The 23,820-nt window shown below is 38.8% G+C and overlaps 1 protein-coding gene across 2 annotated transcripts in view; it reads right to left on the bottom strand.

Moving 5' to 3' along the window:
- The window catches only part of LOC121341331 (amyloid beta precursor protein), a 205,889-nt gene that overhangs the window by 15,656 nt on the left and 166,413 nt on the right, over positions 1-23,820 (bottom strand). For both annotated transcript variants that reach the window (XM_041414760.1, XM_041414761.1), the window contains 2 exons: positions 14,657-14,878; positions 7,392-7,445 (listed from right to left, as the gene is read on the bottom strand). In XM_041414760.1, the coding sequence (XP_041270694.1) occupies positions 7,392-7,445; positions 14,657-14,878 (276 nt within the window). The remainder of the gene's footprint in view (positions 1-7,391; positions 7,446-14,656; positions 14,879-23,820) is intronic.

Raw genomic sequence — 23,820 nt, 5'->3', positions numbered from 1 at the left:
CTCTAATTTAGCTCTGTTCCACCCAGGACAGAGACCTTGCAGTCACAGTGGGTAACTCCATGGGCACTGGCTCAGTAGCAGTCAAAAAGGCAAAGAGAAGCGCAGTAGCAATTATGAGAAAATAGAAAAAATTGTTACACCACTGTATATATGATGCATCCTCAACTTAAATCTGGCTATTTGTTCTGGTCACCCCACCTCACACAAAGAAGAACTACAGAAGATATAATGCCGGGAGACACGGATGATCACAGGTGTGGAATGGCTTTTGTACACAAAGGACTGAAATCGTGAGTCTTCAGACTGGAAGAGGCAAATGAGGTGAAACAGAACAGAGTGTTTGACTGTGAATGACAAGGGGAAAGTCTATAGGAAAAGGTCAGTGTGTGTGTATATATATATATACATATATTTCAGTACAATGCAAAATTGGACTGTGGAACTCACTGGCATGAATCATGAGGATGTTCAAAATACAAGCGGAAATGCAAAGAAGGAAGGTTCCTTCAGGGTTACTAAACACAATGGTGAAAATACAGTTTTCAGTCCTGGAACCTATCAAATGCTAGCTGTCAAATGCTCAATGGATGTGCTGGGGTACAAGGCAGAGGTGAAATCTCTACATATTCTGTTTGTACTGGTAGAGGTAGGAAAATGGACATGAGCATTTCTGCTTTTGACCACTTTTAGTGCAAGCAAAGCTGCAACAGCTGAGTTTGTGTCAGCTTTGTCAGCTTCTGTTCAACATTCAAATGCCACAGGCAAGACTTACAGCGAGCATTACAGGGGCAGAACAGGTCATGTCAATGGGCACCAGAGGGTGCTAAGATCACCAGTAGTCTCAGCTGCTGGAAAAATGCAGGCTCCAGCTTCCCTAGAGCAACAAACAGTAGCATGGGAGCCATGCTTTTTAACCTGCATATAGCAGGCTAATTGGTTTTTGCCTTGGGATCAGGCAGGATTTTTTTTGTTTGGGTCAAGTGACCAAGGCTCCACAAAAATGCCTTGGAATCTGAACACAAGATAGGATCTGATACTAGGAAGTTAATGGTGTTAAGACTTACTAAAACTTGTTTTTGGCAACTTGCACCAGAAAAAGGTCAGAAATAGAGAAATGTTTTGGTTTTTTTTCTTTAGCTGTTGCACTAACAAACGTGATAGCAAATTTTTCCTTGCTTTACCTCTTCCTTCTACCACCCTTACAAGTGAGGAAAAAGACTTCAACTAGGGTAAACTGCTCGTCTTCTGCAAATAACTGATTATATAGTAAGGAGAAGTATGAAGAAGTATTGCACTGGAATCAATTAAATACCTGGTATGAGATAAAAATATACATGGGCTTACACACACTTTCCCACAATGTTATAGATTTGAGACTTTTTGTTGAAGAGATTCTCTCTATTACCAATTCATTCACTTTACTGTCCTAGTGACCACACATTTAGACTTGCATGCTAAAATCAAAGATATACTTTTCAAGGGTAGTAACTGAAGTAGGAAAAACTTCAGGGTCTTTCTACAACTTTGATCAGAGGTGAGTTGCAAACAGTCAAGGGATTCCTAATACCTCTTTACCCTGGCACTGAAGACAAGCACACAAAGAACAGTTCTCTATCTGACAAGAACTTTAATCCTGACCTTGGACAAAATTATGTTTTTTCCATTACCAATTCTAAAATACACAACCCAAACACAAAAGCCAATATACAAGATGAAAAGTGAGAGCAACAGCCTCATTGCAAATTCACAAATAATGATAATTGCTACTAGTTTTCTTCTGAATTACATACCACATTTAGGGAGCTGCAATCCTAATCACTTCAATTTAAAAATGCTTCAGTTCAGCTGAAAAATACATTAACTCACAGCTCAGAAAAACTGACAAAACTATTTTGTTATAAAAACCATGGGCTTTTTAAAAAGCTTCTAGTGAAATGCAACAAAATGAGCTAACTATGACGGGCTTTTTATTGATATTGATTTTAATTAGAAATATTAACTGCTTTTATATATACACATGTACACATGCACGTGTGCACACATACATTTCCAAACATCAAAAAATGGAGAGTATGAAACCCAAATTTTTCCTTGCCCTAATGGGAAAAAAAATCATATGGAATGAAAAACTACTAATATGAAACAAAAAAAAGTAGCTGCTTTGGGGAACACTCTATACTAACACTGAGGAGCTTCTGTGTTTGTGTAAATATATATTTATGCTTTCAGAAGACCAAAAAAAGAGGCTACAGTGAATCCCACCAAGGATATAATTAGAAGCACATTATCTACCATACTGCTTGCAATTACTTTGTCTACTGGATACATAAACAGCTAGAAAGGTTTTGTGATATTGTTTTGCACAGATTGAAGAGTGTTAGCTGTGCCTGAGGTTACATCTGGAGTTAAAAATTAAATCTCTAAGTGAAGCACTGTTGAAACAACTGGACCTGGGTGGTTTCTACACAGAGAAAATCAAAGTAGCAGTTTGAGTGACTGTGGCACTGACTGCATTCAGGAAAACATTCAGCTCCATGCCCATGAACTGTGCTTCAATCATGGCAAGAACAAGAAAAGAGTTGTTGAATCAAAGCCTGTTACACATGTGGCAAACAACTTTATCTGGGTTAATCATCGTCAAACATAAAAAGGGTGGACGGGAAGGAATGCAGTCTTCCAACAAATCTCTGGAGCAGAGAGCTGCCTGTTCAAATCAGAAGTTCAACTATGACTTCCATATGACTCGGTGACTTTGTGCAGGTCATTTAAATTTTGAAATGGAAGAAGAATGTATGTTGTAAACTCATAAAGATGAAAATGAAGACTATACAATCTTTTTTGTAAGGTTAACTCAAACATCTTTGAGGGATATGCACTTTTAAGACTGCATGGAGCTAAAACTTTCTGGTCTCTCCTAAGATGTCAGTGAACTGCTGGTTCATTTTTACTTCATGGATGATTATGGGGCTCTCAAATTGAAAAAATCAGAAAATAAGTGCAATAACAGCATTATCTTTTTTACAAAAGAATCTCATTGGAATGAAGTATAAAATAATTATTTCTCACAATACATGTGTATAGAAATGAATAATCAAAACAAGTAAAATCTGGTTTGATAATCTTTCTGGCATGTCAGTCCAGATGCTGTGCCTATGTACCTATAATTGCATTCACAGTTAGCAACAATCTCATTAAAAAAAAAAATCTAATGAAAAAAAAATTATTAATGATTTTCATTTAGTAGCTGCAGACAGTTTGTTCAAAGCAATTGTACTGAACTAACATCACAAAGACAGGAAAAAATATGTTGGCAGTTTCTGACGAGAAAATCATAAATAACTAAGCTGCTCTATGCCCTCACCTCATACAGACCACAGCACAGGTGCCAATGATTCTGCAGAACAGCCATTAGGCTTACAGAGCCTCTGCATGAGGAAAAAAACCCTCAGTTATCATGTAATGTAATAAACATTACATTTATTAGCAGAAGTGCCAAAGACACAGAAGCAGCTTTATGTGCAACGTTTCCCCAAAACAGTTAAATGTTTGCAAAAATGATCAACTGACAGAGAGCTGGAATAACGCAAAAACGCTAAGTCCAAATTATACTACATGGAAGAAAGTAACATACTTAATAGCATAAAATCCTTGCATTGTGAATTACAGGCATCCTGTATTTGATGTCTTTACACCTGTGAGTGTATAATTACAATTGCCACTGTGTAACAGATGAAAATATGATCTGTCCTGAACAGAGCACTTGTTATCACCTTGAATTACAGAAAATATGCTAATACTAAGCAATGCCCCTTCTGATGGCACATTTTCTAATCTTCACTCAATTTCTACAAATCAGAGCTGCTGAATTAATGTAAGTAAAACAAGCTTGCTCATGAGCATCTAGAGATGTTTTAATATGTATTTTTATGTGTATATGTCTCTATATGTACATGCACACAGACACATAAAGAAAAAATTACTAATAAACAGATACCCAAAATTCAAGTTGCAAGAAATTAAGTGCTCATCATGAAAAAGTGACTGCTGGAGTACAGGAGAGAAGGAAACACTATTGAATAAGTTGTTACAGTGAAGTTATCAAGAAAAGAGGTACTTGTTCTATCTGAAGTTCTTTGTGTGGAAGTTCTCAGGCTGGACTGGAGCCTTCTAACATCTAACATCTCCTTGTATAAAGCAATTTATAAATAGCAAGATATATGTCATAAATCTGTTGTAATTTTGTGCTGTATTAAAAATTAGTGCACTGATGACTACTTTGTACATCTAGATATTTATCTTCCATCTGACCTTCTGCCATCTCATTTACTTCCTTTTTGGCAAGAAGATGATAAGAAATGTTTTTAGGCATAATTTTTATGTTTGTTTGCCCATTTGTGAATTAGGAAGGGGACGGAAAGTAAGTTAAGGCACTAGAGTCCTTTTCTAATGCCGATGTGAATTACACAGATGTTTTATCCTTACTAGAAAATGGGATTCATCCGGACAATATTATTTTCCTAGGACTGATGTAGATCAGACTCCACTTCAAGCTTTACCTGGACAGTCAAGGTGGAGCACAACAGAGGTGGGGGTTTAGACAACTGGCATAAACTTAAAAAAATGCTTTAAACTTGGTCCTTATTCATAAACTTTTCTACTCTTATGAACTGGACAACTCCTTACTCTTTCTGGCTTGACTCACAGACTTCCTTTTTTGAAAGAGAATGATGCAGTGAAGGAAACAGATCCTAGGTATCACAAATATTACTACCACAATCTAAATACTTGTTGGACCAGATGATTGTTGAGGTCCCCTTTCAACCCAGTATTCTGTGAGTATGTGACTCTGTTCTGTACTGTGACCAGACTATCTCTCTTGTAAGAAAGTGACAAAGATGATCTGCATGACTTTGATCTGCCTGTAAGAAAAACATACTGATCATTATAGGAATGTTATGTGGGCAAGAAGTAAATGAAATAGAAAAGAGAAAAAAGGGCACACATTTGCATGTTTGTCTTAGTCCTTTCGGAGCTCATTTTCTTCAAGAAAATCAAACAGCTACAAAACATTAATGTGTTCTTCTTCAGGCTTGGAGTGTTACAGACTGACATGATACCAGTATTTCCATCCTGAAGAAGCAGGTCACTTGAGCCAAGCAAGTAGAAAACATCAACTGGAAAGTCACAGAAAGGGCAAATCTTTCAGGAAACCAACAAGAAGCTGGGAAATTAAAACAGAAAGTCACAAGCAGCTGGATGCATTAATCTGCAGGTCTCTCATTAATAGTTTTTCACTCTACAGTAATCTACTATATTTTTAGATTTTTTTTTCTTCAACAATACCCCAAAACTATCTAAAACAAACTATCCCCAAAGGACAGTTACTGCACAAAAATTATTTATTTTCCGTTTTCAATCTCCAGTATAGAAATTTTGTTTGTAATTTTCAAGTAGACTGTTTTAAAGCACACACTTTTAAACTCTCAGAATCCCTTCTATACTTCACAGTTGAAATAAGCATCTATTTGCTTTCCTCTATTCCTAGTTCATTAAGATATTCAGATTGGGATAATTTCTCTGTTGAAATTTTGTCACACATAATTTGCTTTTGAATGATGATGAAAAACCACATGGACATTTATAGACAGAATCTGTATGAGTAAGAAAATTTTTCTCTAAATCTATAAATGGTGATTAAAGACATAGGAGAGTTAAGCACTACTTGTGCACTTCAGCAGAACATTGAGGAAATATCCCATGCAATTTTCACAGTAGAAAAGTTACAGCATCTGCCATCTGCCAAATTTCAAGCCATACTGGTCAGATGCTGAAATATTTTTTACCTATCCTTAGTAGTCTATCACACACATTCACCAAGACGACTCCTGACTTATTGTCATGAGGCTTATAGACTTTAGTACTACCTGTATCAACACAACCAACAAAGCACGCAGTTGACTAAAACATGCAGTTTCATTCTGAAACAAGAGTGGCAGTGAGGGAAAATCCTTTCTCTAGAGAAGGGACACTAAGGATTTCTGAGATGTGTGTCTGCGTGTGAGTGAACGGAAAGGAGGAAGAAATAATGTGCAGTTATAAATATGGGCCTCATAACAGGAAATTTTTTAAGAGGACTGAAATTAAAATTGCAAATAATAATAGATTTTAATATTATAAGAAAATTGCTAGACTGAATTAGCATTACAACATTTGGATTAAACCATATGCATGTTTCATCTCTGATATTTCTACTGCTCCTGGAGAAGAAGGTAGATAATGCAGTACTGAAGGGATTTTTTCCTGATCCCAAGATTTTTGGCATTGTAGATCTGTACCAGTTTCCAGGCTCTCTTCGTGGACCTAATTAAGACTCTAAACATAAGTAAAGATGTCAGACTCCTAAAACAGTGCTAGAAGCACACTACTTCACCAGTTCTGACACATATCCCAGTTGCTGCAACATATGAACAACAGAAAACACAGAAGAAAACACAATTATGATGTAACGCTGAAATAATCCTGACCCTAAAATATATTCTCACTACATCAAAGAGTCAGAGAGTAGCCTCTTCTGAAATAAAAGCCTGTTTCCTCTCAATGGCTTTAACAGTTTCAGATAATTCTGAACAAAAAACAGAGGAAAAATAACCCCAAAAACAAACAAAAAAACCCCCAACAACAACCAAACAGAAGAGTATGAAAAGCTAAAATAATTTTTTCTTTTGGAAACTGTCCATAAAATGGAATTGTCCCATTTTAACTTTTTCAAACATTTGCAGCCTGACTCAACCTATTGTTCTGAAATCAATACGAAGACACAGGTACCTACAGTGTAGAAACAATCACTCTGTTCTAGAATGGAATGAATAGTTGTGTCCTCAGGCATCCTTAGGGAATCCAGAGGGATAATACCAATTTTTAGGTATTTGGAGGTAAGTAAGGTAAGTTCCACAGCAAAAAATATCAATGCCCCTGCAGTTCTGAAACTGTACGCATTAATTCTTCATTACCCCTGCTCACTCTGCATAAAGAATTTGACATTTCTATTATACATTCCCAAATAAGAAGTACTGTCTGTACTACAGGGTACCAAGTTTACCATCTCCTGCATCTGCCAAAGTGTTATTTCTGGAAAGGATGAGACCTTTGATACAAACCAGTTCTGGGTCTGGGACCCACTCCTGCTGCAAGCACACATCCCAGACACCCTCAATACAGACAGCACTCATATGGGATTATTTGTGAGGGAATGATGCTTCCATCATTCATGGCAGAGCATTAAGTTTTGTGAGGGGGCTACAACAAAGCAAAGGTAAATAATTTCAGCAGCAGCAGACCATATGCATGCCAGAAAAAATAAAGGTTAGGTAAAAGCCATGCGAGTCATATACCTGGTCGTGTGGTGAGTCCTCTGTCTGCAGCTGGGCGGGCATCAACGGGCTCAACTAGGCACGTGCAGAAAAGAAACAAAAAGCAAACAAAAATAAACAAAATCCCCATAAATCACAAAGTCAAGGGCTCTTCTGTTGGGACAGTGCAGGAGAGACATACTGCATTAACAGTTACCAAAGCAACAACTAGAAAATATCTGCCTTCAGTTAATCCTGAAAGTAAAAGGAAGGGATGAGTAAGAGTTCACAAGGAAAGCTTCAGTGTTGAGGCAGCATTATTTTTACATCATATTCTGGTTACTGTTTCAAGTCAGAAACCAGTAAGACTAAATAATTTCAATAGAACAAAACCATATTCATTACATGCAAACTTTTCCCCATTGTCTGATCAGAACTGGCAGCCAGAATGGACATGAGTTCCTGCAGCTGCTCTTTATCAATATTGACTTAAAAGCCTCCTGAATCCCTCCTTTTTCCTTTCAACAGGGATTCTTCACAGTTTAGAAAAAGTAAAGTGCATTTTGAAAATACAATCAATATTCTTATACATTCTGATTTGTGAACAGCATATTTATCTTCCAGTTTTTGGAAGGGAAAGAAAGAAAGAAGAAACACAAATTTCTATCCAAATGTATGTCATATACAGTTCTATAAAACCCATTACCATACTAAGGTTTTATCAGCTGAAACCTAAGTTGAAGTAGCTCACTGGCACTAACAGAAAAACAGATTTGCAAAACTTAGAGCTATTTGAGTCACTGCCAACTGCCTCAGTAAGTTCAAACATACTGGAAATGTTTATTAAAAGATTCGGATTTTTTTTGCTGTTGTTCCTCTTTTGTTCCAATTGTGTTGCCTTCCTTATCTACTCATTCTTTGACAGTGTCAAAGAACTTAAATTCAGAAATGAAGCGTTACATTGTTCCTTAGAATTCAGAATTTTAACATATATTCTTATTCATTTGAATTTCTTTATTAGCAGTAAGTGAGATGCAGTAACACAGGAAATCTGACAGACCCACAGTTTTCAATCAAGAACTGCTCATCAGAAAATCACACAAGCCTGATGATGTTGATATGAGCAATGGAACTGACCATCTTCTCAGGAAGCCTGTGTCACTGCCTCAGTGTTTCTGTGGGTTGGACAGACAACCTACCGCCTGAAAGTGAGAACCTATGTGGCTCCTGTGTCCTTTGCACATGAGATGACTGCATGAGCTCCTGCCTCTGAATAAAACCCAGTAACTCAGCTTTAGACTAGCTGCAAACTAAAAGCACATCAGCAGATCTGACTCACTTGTGTCTCCAGAAAGGCAGACTTTCACAGAGCTTCCAAGTCTGGTGCTGCAAAGGCACTTTCCTTCACAGCAGTTCAGAGTAGCACTAGCACAGAATGTAATTGTTTTCCTTACATAGCTCTATACAAAACGCAATTTCCATCCTTAACTAAAACCCACAGTTTTGAGTATTTTCCTATTTATGTCTTCTCCTACGTTTTTCAATACTGTCAGCACCAACCCTCAAGTGGTCAGCAGTAACTTTTAGTGGCCAGGACCCAACAGAAGAAACACCCATGAGTAAACATTACCCAAACTGCTCTTGCAGAACCCTTCTCTGTTACCCTGGCCCCTGCATCCTCCCTAGAGGGCTGAGGGGTTTTTTTATCTCTTCTCTCTGTAACCCCACGTGGCAACAGCTATGGAGAACTGAGAGAGAAGCTTGTGCATAGCCTCCCAGAAATGGGAGTAGGGTAAGGGGAAAAGGATTAAAGAAGCTCCTGTTGTACAGTAGCATGGACCTGATCTCAGATTAATGCAGTATTTGTGGTTAGGTGAAAGTATTAGTAATGAATAATTCTTGTAATCTATAATTTTAGAAGCCCTTTACAAGGGGGAAATGCTGGGCCACTGGCACATTTCATAACTGACACAGAAGTGAGAAGACCTGGTCAAGGAAACAAACCAGCTTCAGGGCAAAAACTGGAGGCAAATGATACGAGCCAAGAGTCTTCCAAAGCAGATTGTGATTCCAGGCAACGTGATACAAAGAAAGGCTGGTTTCTGGAGAGCCCTGAGCCACCACCCTTTGAATTTCAGCTGGATTTTAAAACCTTCCTGCTCTGCCCCATACTGATACATGCACAAACAGCAGTTAAGTCTGAAAATCTTTTCTGTGGGTTTTCTCTCTGCTTGCTCCCATATGCTGGTTTTGCATTAAATTGGTTTTGGTGAGGAGGAAAAACGTCAGCCACTGAAGTAATTCTCTGTAGGAAGCTGTTAAGAGCTTTGCCTGTGCCTGGCAAAACCAATAGCTGTCTGGCTCTGAGAATTGACACACTGCTAAACCAATGAGAGAAACTGGGAACGCCTCTAGGATAACATTTAAGAACGAAAACCCAGGGGAAGTTCTCTTCTTTTTCCTGCTTTCGGAAAGGTGGCCCATGGCGGGCTGCCGGGCCCCTGGCATGGCTGCTGGGATCCAGTCAGGCCTTGGACTGGTCCGACCCCAAGAGACTTTTCATGCCTGTCTGCCTCTAACCTGCCACGCTGCAAACAAAGAGTTAAAAATGACAGCAGCTTTGCTTTTTTCAGCATCCCGCGGAGTGGAGCTGAAAGCCAGTGCGGCTTGTGCACTGCCAGGGAGACCACATCACCAACAGGGAGAAAAGCACAAGGAGCGTTTCCCCCGATTTGTGGAGGCTGGTTAAGATCTACTTTTCAGCTTTGCAGAACTCCACTTGAGAATAGATGAACTAACGGACACCAATCTTCTCCTGAGTCAAAGAAAAGGGAAAGTGGGGATGTGTGAGGAGAACAACACAGCAATACCCGCTCGATTCAGAAGGTGGAAGGGGAGGAGGAGATGCTCCAAGCATAGGAACTGAAAATTTTCTGTAAGCAATGATGAGGACTATAATACAACAAACTGTTTCCCTGTAATTCATGAAGCATATGGGGGGATGTAGCGTTCACCTGCAGCCCATGAGAACTGTAGAATGTAGATGTTGAAAAACTCTGATCTGACTTGAATAGGGAGACAGAGAGAACTTCTGCTTTCAGAGATAGAAAAAGAGGACCCTTTGGTCTTATACTAGAACAGCTCATCCTTAAAAACTGTACTCTATAAGCTGAAATGGCCCACAAAAGCAGTTGTGGGAAGACTGCAAGACATGGGAGGGATTTCATGATGCAAACAGGGTTTTTCGGGGTGGACTGTCAGCTGTGAAAATCAGAACCGTGTTGGAAGAGTTCATAGGGAGCTGTTTCCTGTGGGAAGGACTCCATGGCATAGCAGGGGAGACTCCTCTCCCAGAGTGAACTGAAGAAAGATTCTTTTTCTGAAGTGATAAACTGACTGAGAATCCCAGGTTTGATCTCTTTGCATTGCCAGTGGGAAGGAAAGAGGGGCTGAGGGGAGGAAAGGCATTCTAAAGGTTTATTTTAGTTCTTACCATTCTTCTTTTACTACTTTTAATAGTTTCTTTATACCTTTTGAAGTTTTAAGCCTGTCTTGCCCTAAAGTCTCTTTTCCTAAAGCTTATCTCAACCTTACGAGCTTTATTTTAACTGATTTTTTTCTTCCTCCTCTGCTCAGTTATAGCAGAGGAAGATGAGTAGATGATTTTCGTGAGTGCACTGGCATTTGGCCCGCGGTCAAACTATTGCACCTCACTGGACCACATCATCACAACAGCTAATGAAGAGGGGAAAAATTTAAACCTACTACAGCATTTATCAATAATCAAAACTCAAATATGTGTTGTATGTTATTATAAAAAGTGGATTCATTTTGAAGCTCCAGAATTGTATTTCTCTTGAATACACTTCCATGTGCACAGAAATAAGACTGAAAATCAACTCATGAAACTGAACTGATACGTGTCATTTACACTGACTACCCCGGCTTCATGGAGGCCACACATTCCCACTTTTACCTAATACTAATATATCTCAGAAGAGCAAGAGAGAACGTGTTTACTTCTCTTTTCAAAAGTAAAAGAAAAGTACATCAAAAGCTGGTACAGACCAGCAGGAGAGTATGTGATGCTCACCTATCAAGAACACTGTTGAAGAGAGTAACTGAACAAATCATAAGGATAACACAGTACATTTACAGGAATCTCACTTTAGATAAATACTAGATATAGACATTAAGGCTCCCTGTAACCTGCAAGCTAAAACAATAAGGGTAACCCCAATTGGTCACTGGCAAAATGCCCAGAGGGCTTGGCAGTGTCAGAGCTTCACAGCTGTTGGGGGTTTTTTGGGGGGTCACCTCTGAAGATGCGTTTTGCATTCCTGAAGTACAGTTTCCTGACATTTTTCATGGTACTATGTACAGTTTTCAGAAATTGTTTTCTTTGTTAACCTGATCTGTGTTGCATGCTGGACATCTATACAGTATGTCTGCTTATGTGCTGCTTCAGATTAACTCCTGTCGACATTTCCAGGGAAACCACTTCAGGGTAGTAGTTTCTGCAAGTATATACTCACAAGTGAGAATATACTTGCAGAAAATACTGAGTAATGTTAGACTTTCAAAGTCTATTTATTTTTAGACTATTTTTCACTTACTAGTCTGTAAAGGCAATTCTAGGAAAATAAACTATTTGCATAAAACCTGTTCTTAAAAACATGCAGTTTACACCGGGAAAATTTCAAATGGAATTATGAAACCTTAAGATTACATGGCAACATATCAGTCCAGTACATTATTAATATCTCTGGATGAAACCTGAGATTAGATCATGGCCACGGAAGGAAACAGGCATGGGAACTAATAATAACAGGAAATGTTATGGGGAAGGGTTGTGGTATTTTAACTTCATCGGTTCATCAGTGGGAGAAAAAAAGGAGGAGAAAAGCATGTCAATTGTCATTAATTTTTTGCTACTTCCAAACCATTTTATAAGAAGACAGAAACATATTTTTGGAAGCAAGGTAGACGAAGCCTGAAGTATCAAAGAAGAAAACAGGCATGGGAAGTGAAGACAAATGGCACAGCCAGTCCTGGGGTTCTGGAACAACAAGGTGGAAGACAAACACAAAGGAAAAAAACAAAGCTGTGAAATTCCTCTTTGATGCTATGGACATAGGTATAGAAATGGTCTCTAAAGAAAAAAGGTATTTTTGGCATGATCACATTAAGAACATTGTGGTTTGGGTCGAGGACAGAGAATTGTAAGGGTAAACAGAAAGGACTTGAAGTGGTTTAAGTCACCAAATGAGTTCCACTTCTAAGTGTGCATACTTGAACAATTATAATGGTTGGCCTAACTGAACTGACTGTTGCAATATGTTCATGATAAATAAAATACAATCCTGGTACAAAAAGCCAAAACTAAACCCCAACAACTTGGGAGGCATGAAAGAGTAAGTGCTGCAACAAACCACATACTGCATTAAAAAACACAGGTCTAATAATTAAGAATGGTATTCCAGACAGGAGAGTTTTATTTCTTATTTGCTGCCATACATTTTAAAAAGAGAACCATGCTCAGTATAGTTGCCTGTGGGAATTCAGTGTCACTTTGAAGTACCTTTCATTATTAGATCCTGAGCTTAGACAGGTTTCTGAAGGAAAAATACGCTTATGTGATTAAACAATGGGTATGTCTGGGGGTACCTGTCTACCTAATAACTTCTAAACCTGGTGACTGAAATCAATATATTTTGGAACCTAGGAGGAAAGACATCAAAAACAATTAATCCCCACCATGTTTTATGAAAGCAGGCAACAGGTATGGAAACTGGATGCCCTGGATGCCTCAGCTACTGAAAAAAACTAGAGCAAGAACTGCAATTGAAAATTCCTGCAGGACAGACATGAGCTAGACTGTGACCTGCTCCTGGCAGACAGACTTGATACATGCACTAGGGTTAGAGCAAGCTGCAGCTCCTTCCCCAGGAAAATGAGGTTCAGTCTGCCAGGCTGTGAGCCATCTGTACCCCTTGCCAGTGCCTGACGTGCTCCAGCCAGCTGCTCTCACTGCCTGGCATGCCACTTGGCTGCAAGTGCCCTTCAGACACAGCTGGAGTCCTTGTCACAATCTCCTGCCTTCTGGTTCTTCTCCCAGCAGGGCTGTTGAGTTTGCTCTGGCTCTGCTCTTTTACTTGGTCCCTAACTTGCAGTGCTCACTCACTGGTACTCTGATTTTAGCCCTATTCCTGACCAGCTTCTCCTCTTCCTCTCAGATCTGCTAAGTATCTGCCTCACTGACTGTTGTACAGGTCTTTTCTTTTGCCTGATGCTAGGCTTCTCTGACTCCTTGGGACAAACTTTGATTGCAAATCTATTTCTGATTCCACTGATTTCACCTGGCACCAACACCAGACCTGGCAAATCCATGTCCCACACACCCAGTTGCTCACAGTCACTCACATACTGTGCTGGAATGAGACTAACAGCATAATGATGATCTCAGAACTCATTCTGAGAGCAGGTACAGCCTAAGCCAGTGGTTTCGAAAGACTTGAGAAGCATGTTAATGTCTGTGCAGTTCAGCTACAAATCACAGATTTGCCTGAGAAGACTTCTGCAGTTCCAGGCTCTGTATATACTGTGGCTTGGCAGTATCAAACTTTTACTGATGTGATTAACTTAACACTAGTAAGAGTGCAGTTGAAGAAAGGAAAACAAAGGCAAGAGGAGGAACTTGAATGACATGACTGAAGTCCCTCAGGTTTCTGATTTATTGGCTCCAACACCTAAGTGAACTATGAATTCCAGATTCTACATGGACTATTCAAGTAACATGCAGTCACTTCGTTGAAGTATTCCATGAACAACATATAATACTCCTCAGGAAAAACATTTTCACCAAAGCCAATTTATACTGATGCACATGTGGGAACATTTCTGCAGTACACTTTTTCTAAGGTAGAAAAAGTTCTACCTTAAATAAAACACTCATTTCATCATGGCAAAAATCTAACAACTTATCTACCTCCCTTCAGTCATTGTCATGTATCTTATATCTGTTACTCATAATCTCCTAGACTTTATTATGGTTTGTTTCTGAAGGCAAGTAAGCTCAACTCTGAAATTTACTAAATGTGTCTAAATTACAGATTTTAGTCAGGACTTTCTATTCCATCAAAGAGACACAACTGACATAGGAGACCAGTTCCAAATGCATATTTCAGAACCTCTATCCCACTTACACTTACTTATAAGAAAAATATTAATTTTCAGGGAATAATGTAAACAGAAACCACAAAGCTCAGCCCAGAAAGTTCTGTGGTTTCTGCCCCTATTGTACTTACCTTCATTTTCAGTGTTGGCTGGAACAGAATCAACTCCAAAGGGATGCCATGGCTGAAGGTCATCTAGGTTGAAGTCTCCATCCACTGGAAGAAGTTCAACTGTAGTCTTCGTTTCCGTCAATGAAGGCATAAGAGCATCATTTCCATAGCTAATTCTGGGTTCGCTGATCACATTGGCCAAAACATCATCAGAGTAGTTTTGTTCTTTCTGAAGTAATTCATCTGCAAGGAAATTTCAATGCAGAAACTATCTGAAAGAGCCAGCACATCTAAGGACCTATTTTCAATGCTACTCAAGTAAGAATTCACTGTTGTGAGATACTGTTTTCCTACAATAAATAAAAATATTAAGGCTTGGAATAGTCAAAAACTAAGCACTGCAGCTAAGGCATTTTTTTGAAACATCAACCACAATAGCTCAATACTGTTTCCTACCCATATTTCCACCACATAACAGATCATAGGTCTGTGCTATATACATTCCTTGGCTCTTCCCAACCACTTGGAAAGGAAGCACAAAAAAATTCCCTTCAACTCAACATCAACATGCTTCAGTAAGTAAACTGGCAAGAGATCCACAGGAAGGAATGTCTTTGTAATTTCTCCTTCCTTTTAAATGCTCACTGCTAAACTCATCACAACTCTTAAATCCTAAATCTCCACAGCAGTCACTGTATTAAACTGGGTTTACTATAACACATTAAATCTGAAGAAACATTTGATTTTTTAACATACATAACTTCATCATAACACTGAAGTAGTTCTTTGTTAAAAATCAGTAGTAGACATCTAGTACTAGTAGTAGTAGCAGGCAAATTATTTTACAAGCTACCAGCACCTAAAGCTACACAGTATTACCTATGCTTTGGAGTTTTTTTCTTGAAGCAAGATGAGAACAATCAAAGCACTTTTCAGTTCTATCAGGTGTATAGGACAGACTGTTCAACGCTGTGTTAAAAATAAGCTCAGAGGTTGTGTGTGCTTCATTATTCCTACTCCCTTCTCACATCAAAGTTCCTCTACTCTCAGTGCAGCAAAGACATGGACTTGCTGGAGTGAGTCCAGAGGGCCATAGAGTTGATCAGAAGGCTGAAGTACCTCTGCTATGAAGACAGGCTGAGACACCTGGGGCTGTTCAGCCTGAAGAAGAGAAAGGTCCTAGAAGACCCTATTGTGGCCTTTCAATACTTAAAGGGGGCCTATAAGAAAGAAGGGCCAAACTTGTTATCAGGGCCTTTAGCAATAAGACATGGGGTGATGGTTTTTAACTGAAGGAGAGTAAATTTATGTAAGATATAAGAAATAAATTTTTTACAAGAAGAGCGGTGGTAGATGCCCTGTACCTGGCAGCATTCAAGGCCAGGCTGTACAGAACTCTGACCAAGCTGATGTAGTTGAAGATGTCCTTGCTTATTGCAGAGAGGGCTGGACTAGATTATCTTTAAAGGTCCCTTCCAACCAAAACTATTCTACAATTCCAATCTTGATCCCCCCTGCTTCACTGACATCTGTTTTTGTAGGAAAAGCATACTATTTGCAAGTATTTTGAGGGAACCTGCTGCACAAGAGCACATTCAAGCAAGAAATTGCAATGCAGACCAATAATTGCTAATAAGGCACCAATAGTAAGCAAGTGCCACAGAATTAAATAGCTCATAATAGGAGATTGTAGTAGAGTGCAAGTGACCACATGAGAACACACACAGCAGCTGATGATACAACAGCTTTTATTAGGACTGTCTTCTCTGCATTTCATTAAGGACTGTCACTACTTCACACCCACATCTCTACCATGTAGAAAGTCAGGGTCGTGAATCACCACTCTGCTGCTAAACCCTTTATGCCACTCCATAGGGGCTCACTCATTTCCTAGTAATATCAGTGATGAAGGGCATCTAAGTTTCTATACACACCACAGCTTTAGAAAACCTCAGCAAAACCTTTTGAATGTTATGTTTCTCCCAGCTTTACACCATGAAGCTTCATACCACAGAAGTACAAGGTAACCATGCAGCACCCTCAGAAAGGACCCGTAGCACCTCACGAGCATTAGAGGTGCCACTGCTTCAGTGCCTCTATCAGTGATGATGCAGTAGGGCTCTGCTCTGCAATTCATCTCTCAAAGACCACCTTCAGATAGCTGACAAAATTCTCTGCCACCCTATTCCCATAACACTGAATTCAGAACATCAAAAATAAAAAGAATGTTGCAACCTCAGCTCTGGGGCAAACACAGGTCCTGAATCTTACAAAATAACATTTTAAAATAAATTTTCCAATTTAAACAGTAATTACTTGAGCAGATGGTAAGACTAATGTGAATACAAAATTTAATTCTGTAATTTAATTTACCCATTAAAATGACTTACTAGGACAGTATAGAAAGCCTATGTCAATTACACTGAATTATTTTTCATGTTCATTTTACTGAAACCAGTACTATTTTATGACACCTACTAAACCTTCAGCATTGAAGTTAAATCTGCTTTTGCCTCCAAACTGCACTTACACTACTCCTTTTTCAAATCAAACCACGTCCTTTCATCAGAAGAGACAGGTGAAGTATGTTGATATTCTGAGCAGACATTATCACATGACATGTTAATTTTCATTACATATGGATGAAAAGACTTTACAAAAAAGAGCTGGATTTTAGTGGCCTGAGGGAGGAGTCTGGTGTCCATGTACCTTGCAGGGTGCCACAGATGACAGCAGCTGAGAACACTAGTACATATCATCATGTTACAGTAGTGAGCATCTTTGTGACCACAGACCTTTCCAAACCTGGGCATTGGAATGGTTTTGGGGCACAGCTTCCCTTGATCCTGCTGTTCTCCCCATCCCCAAAGGATGGTGTGGAACAACTGTAGAGATCTGGAGCTCAGGCAGCAGTGGCAGGGGATGGTGGAGCCATGGCTGGAGGAGCTGGAGGAGCTGTGCCCCAGCCCCTCCTTTGCCTTGGGCAGTACCTACCCTGTACAACTCCTGTCCATACTCTGCTGTCAATATACTCAGTGTCACATGCAGACAGCTCCTGCCCTTGGAAAGGGACAAATGGTGCACAGAGGGGAAGCTCTGGCAGTGGAGGAGCAGCACCAGGACTGATACAGAACTCAGGAGAGGCCATGGCGCAGGCATGGCTGTGCCTGCCAGGCTGACAGAGAGGGGTTCCAAACTCCCATCATGATACCATCATTATACCCAAATTTCTGAGGGCTGGGAGTGATCACACACAAAGTCTCTCTCAAGGCTACCCAAGCGGGAGCTCGTCGTTGCCAGCTTCATTGTTTTCCACCCAGCTGTGGCATACAGCATGGAAAGGAACTGACCTGCACAATAGCTCAAGTGAGGCAGACAGATATTACAACCAGCAGATTATGATCACATCCATTTTACAAATGGGGAAACAATGGCTACATGAGTCAAGCCCATCTGACAGGATGAATCAGATACTGAATGACAGTGAGAAATTGGAAATGCCTGGCATAGAAACTGCTGGAATCCATCACACTGAGGCAGCTGTGTCTGCATTGAATAAATGATTCACAAACAACTGCTTCAATCGTTAAACTGCTAAAATAGTTTGCCTTAGGATTTCCAGTTATTGATACTACTGGCAAAGTCCAAGATAAATTTTTCAGGGCTGATTTTGTTCCAAGTATCGATGGCTATTTGAACCATCAGTTAGGCTAATGGAAAGCCATACATCTATTCACTGACCATCTGCAGCTGCCATCTCAATTCCCCCACGGTGCAAAAGACAAATCCCTAACTAAGCAGGGAGTACAAACACAGCTAGAGGCAAGGATGTGCATTCAAGACTGTTTCAGGGGATTTATTTGTACTATGAATATCTTATCATTAGGTGCTGAAAAGAGAGAGATCCTAGGTTGCTCCTCAAAATTTCATCTCACATCAAACCAACAGGACAAAACCACTCTGAGAATCTTCCTATAATAAATGTTTTTTGCTTGGCTTATTATCCCCTTGAAGCATTGAGAAAAATAAAGAGGATGTCAAATCTTTCTGTCCCTCTGAGAGCATGTGCTCAAAAGCAACCATGACCTTAGGAAAAGACCACACTCAGCTGGGACCTCAGACCTCCCACTCGCTCTGAATTTGGTGTGAGGGCACACAATTGCTGCTTCTCTTCCAGACACTCAAATTCTCCTTCAGGCACTAAACTTTTTCATTCTCAGGATGAGAGACAGGCTCACTTCTAGTATTTTAATAAGATGCTTTTTGGACTTGTCATAGCACCTAAGCAAGTTTCACTAATTCTTGGACTCACTGCAGGCCTCCTCCTCATGGGTCAATATTCCTCAACAACAGCATCTAGGAAAATTGAAGTGAAATATGTTTGGGGAACTGGATAAAAGTGCAATACCACTCCAAACTACTTTCAAGACTATTCTCTTATCCCACAAAGAGGCAAATGGAGCCAAAAGCAAAGAAAGAGCTGAAGGAAAGAAAAAAATTCATTACAAAATCTTCTGGTAGATACTGTATTGTTAGAAGCTATTTGTCTACAGTGTCCAAGACCACAGATCTATTTGCAAATCTTTGCAGATAGCACTGTGCTAGAAAAGATATCATGACAAATCCCAACAAAGCTGATGGAGTCTTGGAGTGGCAAACCCATGTTATGTTAAAACTTTATCTAATTTTACTGCCACACAACATTGTTTCCAATGTTGAACTCTGGGACATACTTCCCAGCCCTTAATTGGCACATTCATATGGAGCAGCTTCTCTGGCTGTCCTGGAATGCCAACAACCCATTAACTATCTTTCAAACCGTAATTTTTATTTAGTTCATAGTTTGTTTAAAATTTCCAAAAATAATTACAACGTTTCTTGTGTTTTCTAGGAGCCCACCTACTAGATGCAAAGCTCTGCAATCACTATTATGTACCAAAACTACTGAATTTACTTGAAAAGCAGCCTTAAAGTTGGCAATTGTAATTGTTGAGTTCTAGGAAACAACTTCTTAAACCAGATTAGAAATGAAGTGTGCCCAAAATACCTCTAATTAGGACTAGTTAAAATACCACCAAATTATATGCCATAGTTTTGACCCAATATCAAACTTCCTTTGCAAAATGCCATTTACATGGTAGAACATATATTTGATACAACAGATATGGGCTTGGAATCAACTCAAATAAACTTGTACAAATGCCAAGTCTCATTGCCTCACTTATCATCAGTGACCATTCAGTCTCAACATGTGTTTTTCCCAAAGCTACTTGCTTTTGAGCATGTGCTTTTAAAATGACAAAACTAAAAACTGTCAGCAACCTCCCTGTTCTTCTTAACAGAAGAAATTACAGAGCAATTGAGTCACAGCAACAGCTTCATTTGCACTGGCACACATACTGCCTTAATCCAGTCTGAAGGCAGCTTAAATCATGCCCATGTTGTATGTCACAATTAGGACTCACTAAGGACACCAACACAATCATTTATTACAGTGCATGTGGCAAGAGGTAACATGTTTAGCTGCAGCTTTCAATTGTATGCTTACTTTATGGGCTAATTCAATGTTATCTTCTAAAGCAGTTGCACTGATGTAATGCAGTCAGGTTTGAACTAACTCTGAGTGTCTGTATCTTGTCAGCTGTATGAATCAAAACTCTCCCAAACTGGTAAATATGAAAACAAGATCTCCTGTGCCTTACCACAAAGAGTGAAGCTCCACTGAATTTCAAGTATTTTGATATTTTTAGATGTTTTCCTGAATCAAACACTGTATGATCATGATGTTGCATACTGCCATGAGTCATAATTGTAACATTATCAAGCACAAAACACAATTCTGCGGTATTCAGTGCTGAACTAATTCATTGGTATAGTACAAATCAAATATAATGAAGAGAGACTGATGAGAATGTTATTGAAAGTGAACTGCCTGCTGGAGGGTAGAGAAGTGCCTTTGTTGCCTGCATGCTTTGAGGATGATGAAAGAGGAGTGATATGGTAGACCATTCCTGTGAAATTCTGGAAATGAGCCCAACCTTCAGTGCTCAGATCCATACTGACAGAGGATAGTGACCACACCATCAGATCTAAGTTTCCTTCTCACCTCCTTGACAGCCTGTAAAATTATGCCACAGGTCTTTTTGTCTGGAAACTCTTTCAGTGCAATGTGTCTCTCCCTCATGGCTAAAGGGAGACAGAAAGAGCAAGAACCATGGAAAAAAGCATTTCATAGTTCTTATTTTCTGTCCTTCAGAGATACCACCACTAGGTAAGATCAAATAGCAGCCAAAACCCTCCACATTTTAGAAATTTCCTATATGTATGAAAATGTTGTTCAGTAAGTTGGAAAGAGTTTGCCTTTTTCAAATTCTCAGAAAATGAACATTTAAGGTATCATGAAACAGTTGAGCTAAAATATTTATTCTAGAATTTAATAAGAGAATAAGCATCCCATAGCCTTAGAGAACACCTTAATGGCTAAGAAAACTTAACTTTAGAAAAAATACACATTTGAACTTGAGAATAGCTGCAATAATTAGAACCACACTAAAAAGAACATGCTTCTACTAAATTAAAAAAAAAATCCACACCTTTAGAACTTCCATTTCTTTCCCATTTCTTGCTTCTATTTCAGCACATGTAGATTTTGCTGTTTTCTGAATCACATAATAAAAACAACCCAAGTGAGTTTCCTCCTGTCAGCTGGTACATGGAATAATGTTTCAGTTAAATCTACCTTGCAGACATTGTGTCTCATATTATTAAAACCCCCAAAGATGTTTAACTAATACACAGAGACATTGTCCTTGTGCAGGTAAATCACAGGTTTTCTGGTACAGAACAGTCTTTAAAGCTTGGGTAATCCAGTTCAGGAAAATTCAGTCTTTAAAGCTTGGGCAATCCAACTCAGGATATAAACTTATCACCAAGAAATTAATGATTTCAAAATGACCTCAGTGTCTTTTCCTTAGGGATAGACTTCAATGCAAATTTAGTTTTGCACATGGTAATGCAATTACTGAGCACTCTGAGCAAAGGTTCATGACAATTTTCACACCACTTAATCAGCCTGCTATGAAACTCATGGTCTGAAATTTTGTCTAATTTTCCTAGAAGCCTGGTATGACACTCTTTGCATTCAGTGACAGAAATGTTAATTACTACAGACCCATAGTTATCTGACAACTACACAAACTATCTATTAACTAAAATTAAATCTCACCATATGCCTATAGCTAAGTGCACATTAATTATTTTTTTTTTATTTAACAGCCAGTCATCTGCATTTCCTCCTCACTTCAAAGCAGAGAGTACTGAAGCTTGTGCCACCTCTGGGAGTTATTTAACAGAAATTAAAGACCCTGCTCTTCCCCTCCACAACATGCCTTTTTGTCAGTTTCTCTTTCCCATCCTCTCATCCCCTCCTCATTCAATTTGGTTAAATGATACACGTCCTCTCCAAGTGAGACATGGAAACAACCTAATATGAAGGTAGACAAAATAATATTAAAAAATACTTGGGGAAAAATTGAATTTATATTGAATTGAAATTATACCATAATCCAGAACATATATTGTATAACATCACCCTGATCCATAGAAGTTACAAACTCTGTTACAAACTCTCCAAATTTAAACTTAACTCCATGTTTAATTCCAAATTGTCGTATCATTAAGTGCTTTAAAATAGGCTGAAGAGTCTAAATTAAAACAAATAAACAGCCTGACCAATTGTCACTGATATTACAGTCAGATGAATCAGCAATCATTATTCCTGCTCAGGCTTCTGTAAAGTAGAAAAAGCCAAGTACCTTTCCCTCTTAAGTATCTGATAAGGCTTAAAAGTGAAACTACTCTGCAAAAAACATTTATATGAACTATTGCTACAGAATTTTATTGTCTAATTTTCTGAAAATAATTATTTACTTTATTTATAATTCTTTTTGGGTCTTATTTACTGATAAAAATCATTCTATTTATTTGCCAAATTTACAATACACAATACAATTTAAAACTGCAGTAGGACTTAAAACTACCACTTTCTGACATCTGAAAAAAGTCAGTTACCTATCATTTTCTAGAAACACTTCTCAAGGTCAGATTGTAAATACCACAAACAATTTTTGTATGTGTCATATTGGAAGCACTCAATAATCCATAAAAAAAAAAATCTGAACATTAACTTGTTGCACTGATGCTGTAAGATTTTAGCTTTTGTATTTTTTATATTCTATACTGCATTAGTGTATAACTCTGAACTCCATATAGTGTTAGTTAATTATTTTCATATTTTTGGTCAGACAAAGCAATCCCTCTAGGCCTGAGATCCAATGACACCACCTGCCTCAGGCCCCAAAAAATATAAACAAAAGTGAATCGGGGGAGAGGGAAGCAAACTCAAGGAATATGACTTCATTACTTGAAGCTGTAGTTGGAGGATTAACACCTGATATGCTAACAGACCAAACATATCTGTCTGAAAAACTCCTGACCATCGTCCATTTTGGGTGTATCCCCTTGAGGAGGCTTTATCTGCCCTTAATGTACCTGAAGGCCCTTCATTAAATATATCTGCTTTTATCCTTTTAACTTTGTCTGGCCTCTGCTTCTAGGTAAGCCTGAAACAGGCATCAGCAGCTGATGGTCAAAAGAGAATATTTTTTAATTTAAATCCAAACTTACAGAACTGAATTGTGCAGTGCTTGCTCCAGATAATAAGTATTTTGCCTATTTATTAACTGCAGTTTTAGTGTTTGACAGGCCAGACATATCCTAGATTGCCAGAGTAATCTAAAGAGAAGCATTTATTAAATTTACCAAATATATTTATGAAGTGGGATGTGGCCAGTTCTGATGCCTTTTCTGCTGTTTTTCATACACATAATCTAAAAGGAGGAAGCAGAACAGAGCAAGAACTGGAACCCTGCCGAAGCATCACTATTCATTTTTCAGTGAAGTTTGGTATATGAGAATCACAGGCAGGAGAAAGCTGCATTGATGAAAGATCATTTGTAATCCCATGTGCATGGGAACTGGCAGAATATTACTGCAACATCTCTATCAACCCAGCCATTCTGTAAAATCACATATCCTCTGTAATTTTTTCCTTTTTTATCCCAACAATAACAACTTGCCAAAGAACACTACAGATACTCTTGACCATAATAAACAGCTGTGAATTC

The sequence above is a fragment of the Onychostruthus taczanowskii genome, unplaced genomic scaffold (genome assembly GCF_017590055.1).
Source record: "Onychostruthus taczanowskii isolate IOZ18803 unplaced genomic scaffold, ASM1759005v1 scaffold47, whole genome shotgun sequence".
NCBI lineage: Eukaryota > Metazoa > Chordata > Aves > Passeriformes > Passeridae > Onychostruthus > Onychostruthus taczanowskii.
This window is presented reverse-complemented; position numbering and strand designations above follow the sequence as displayed.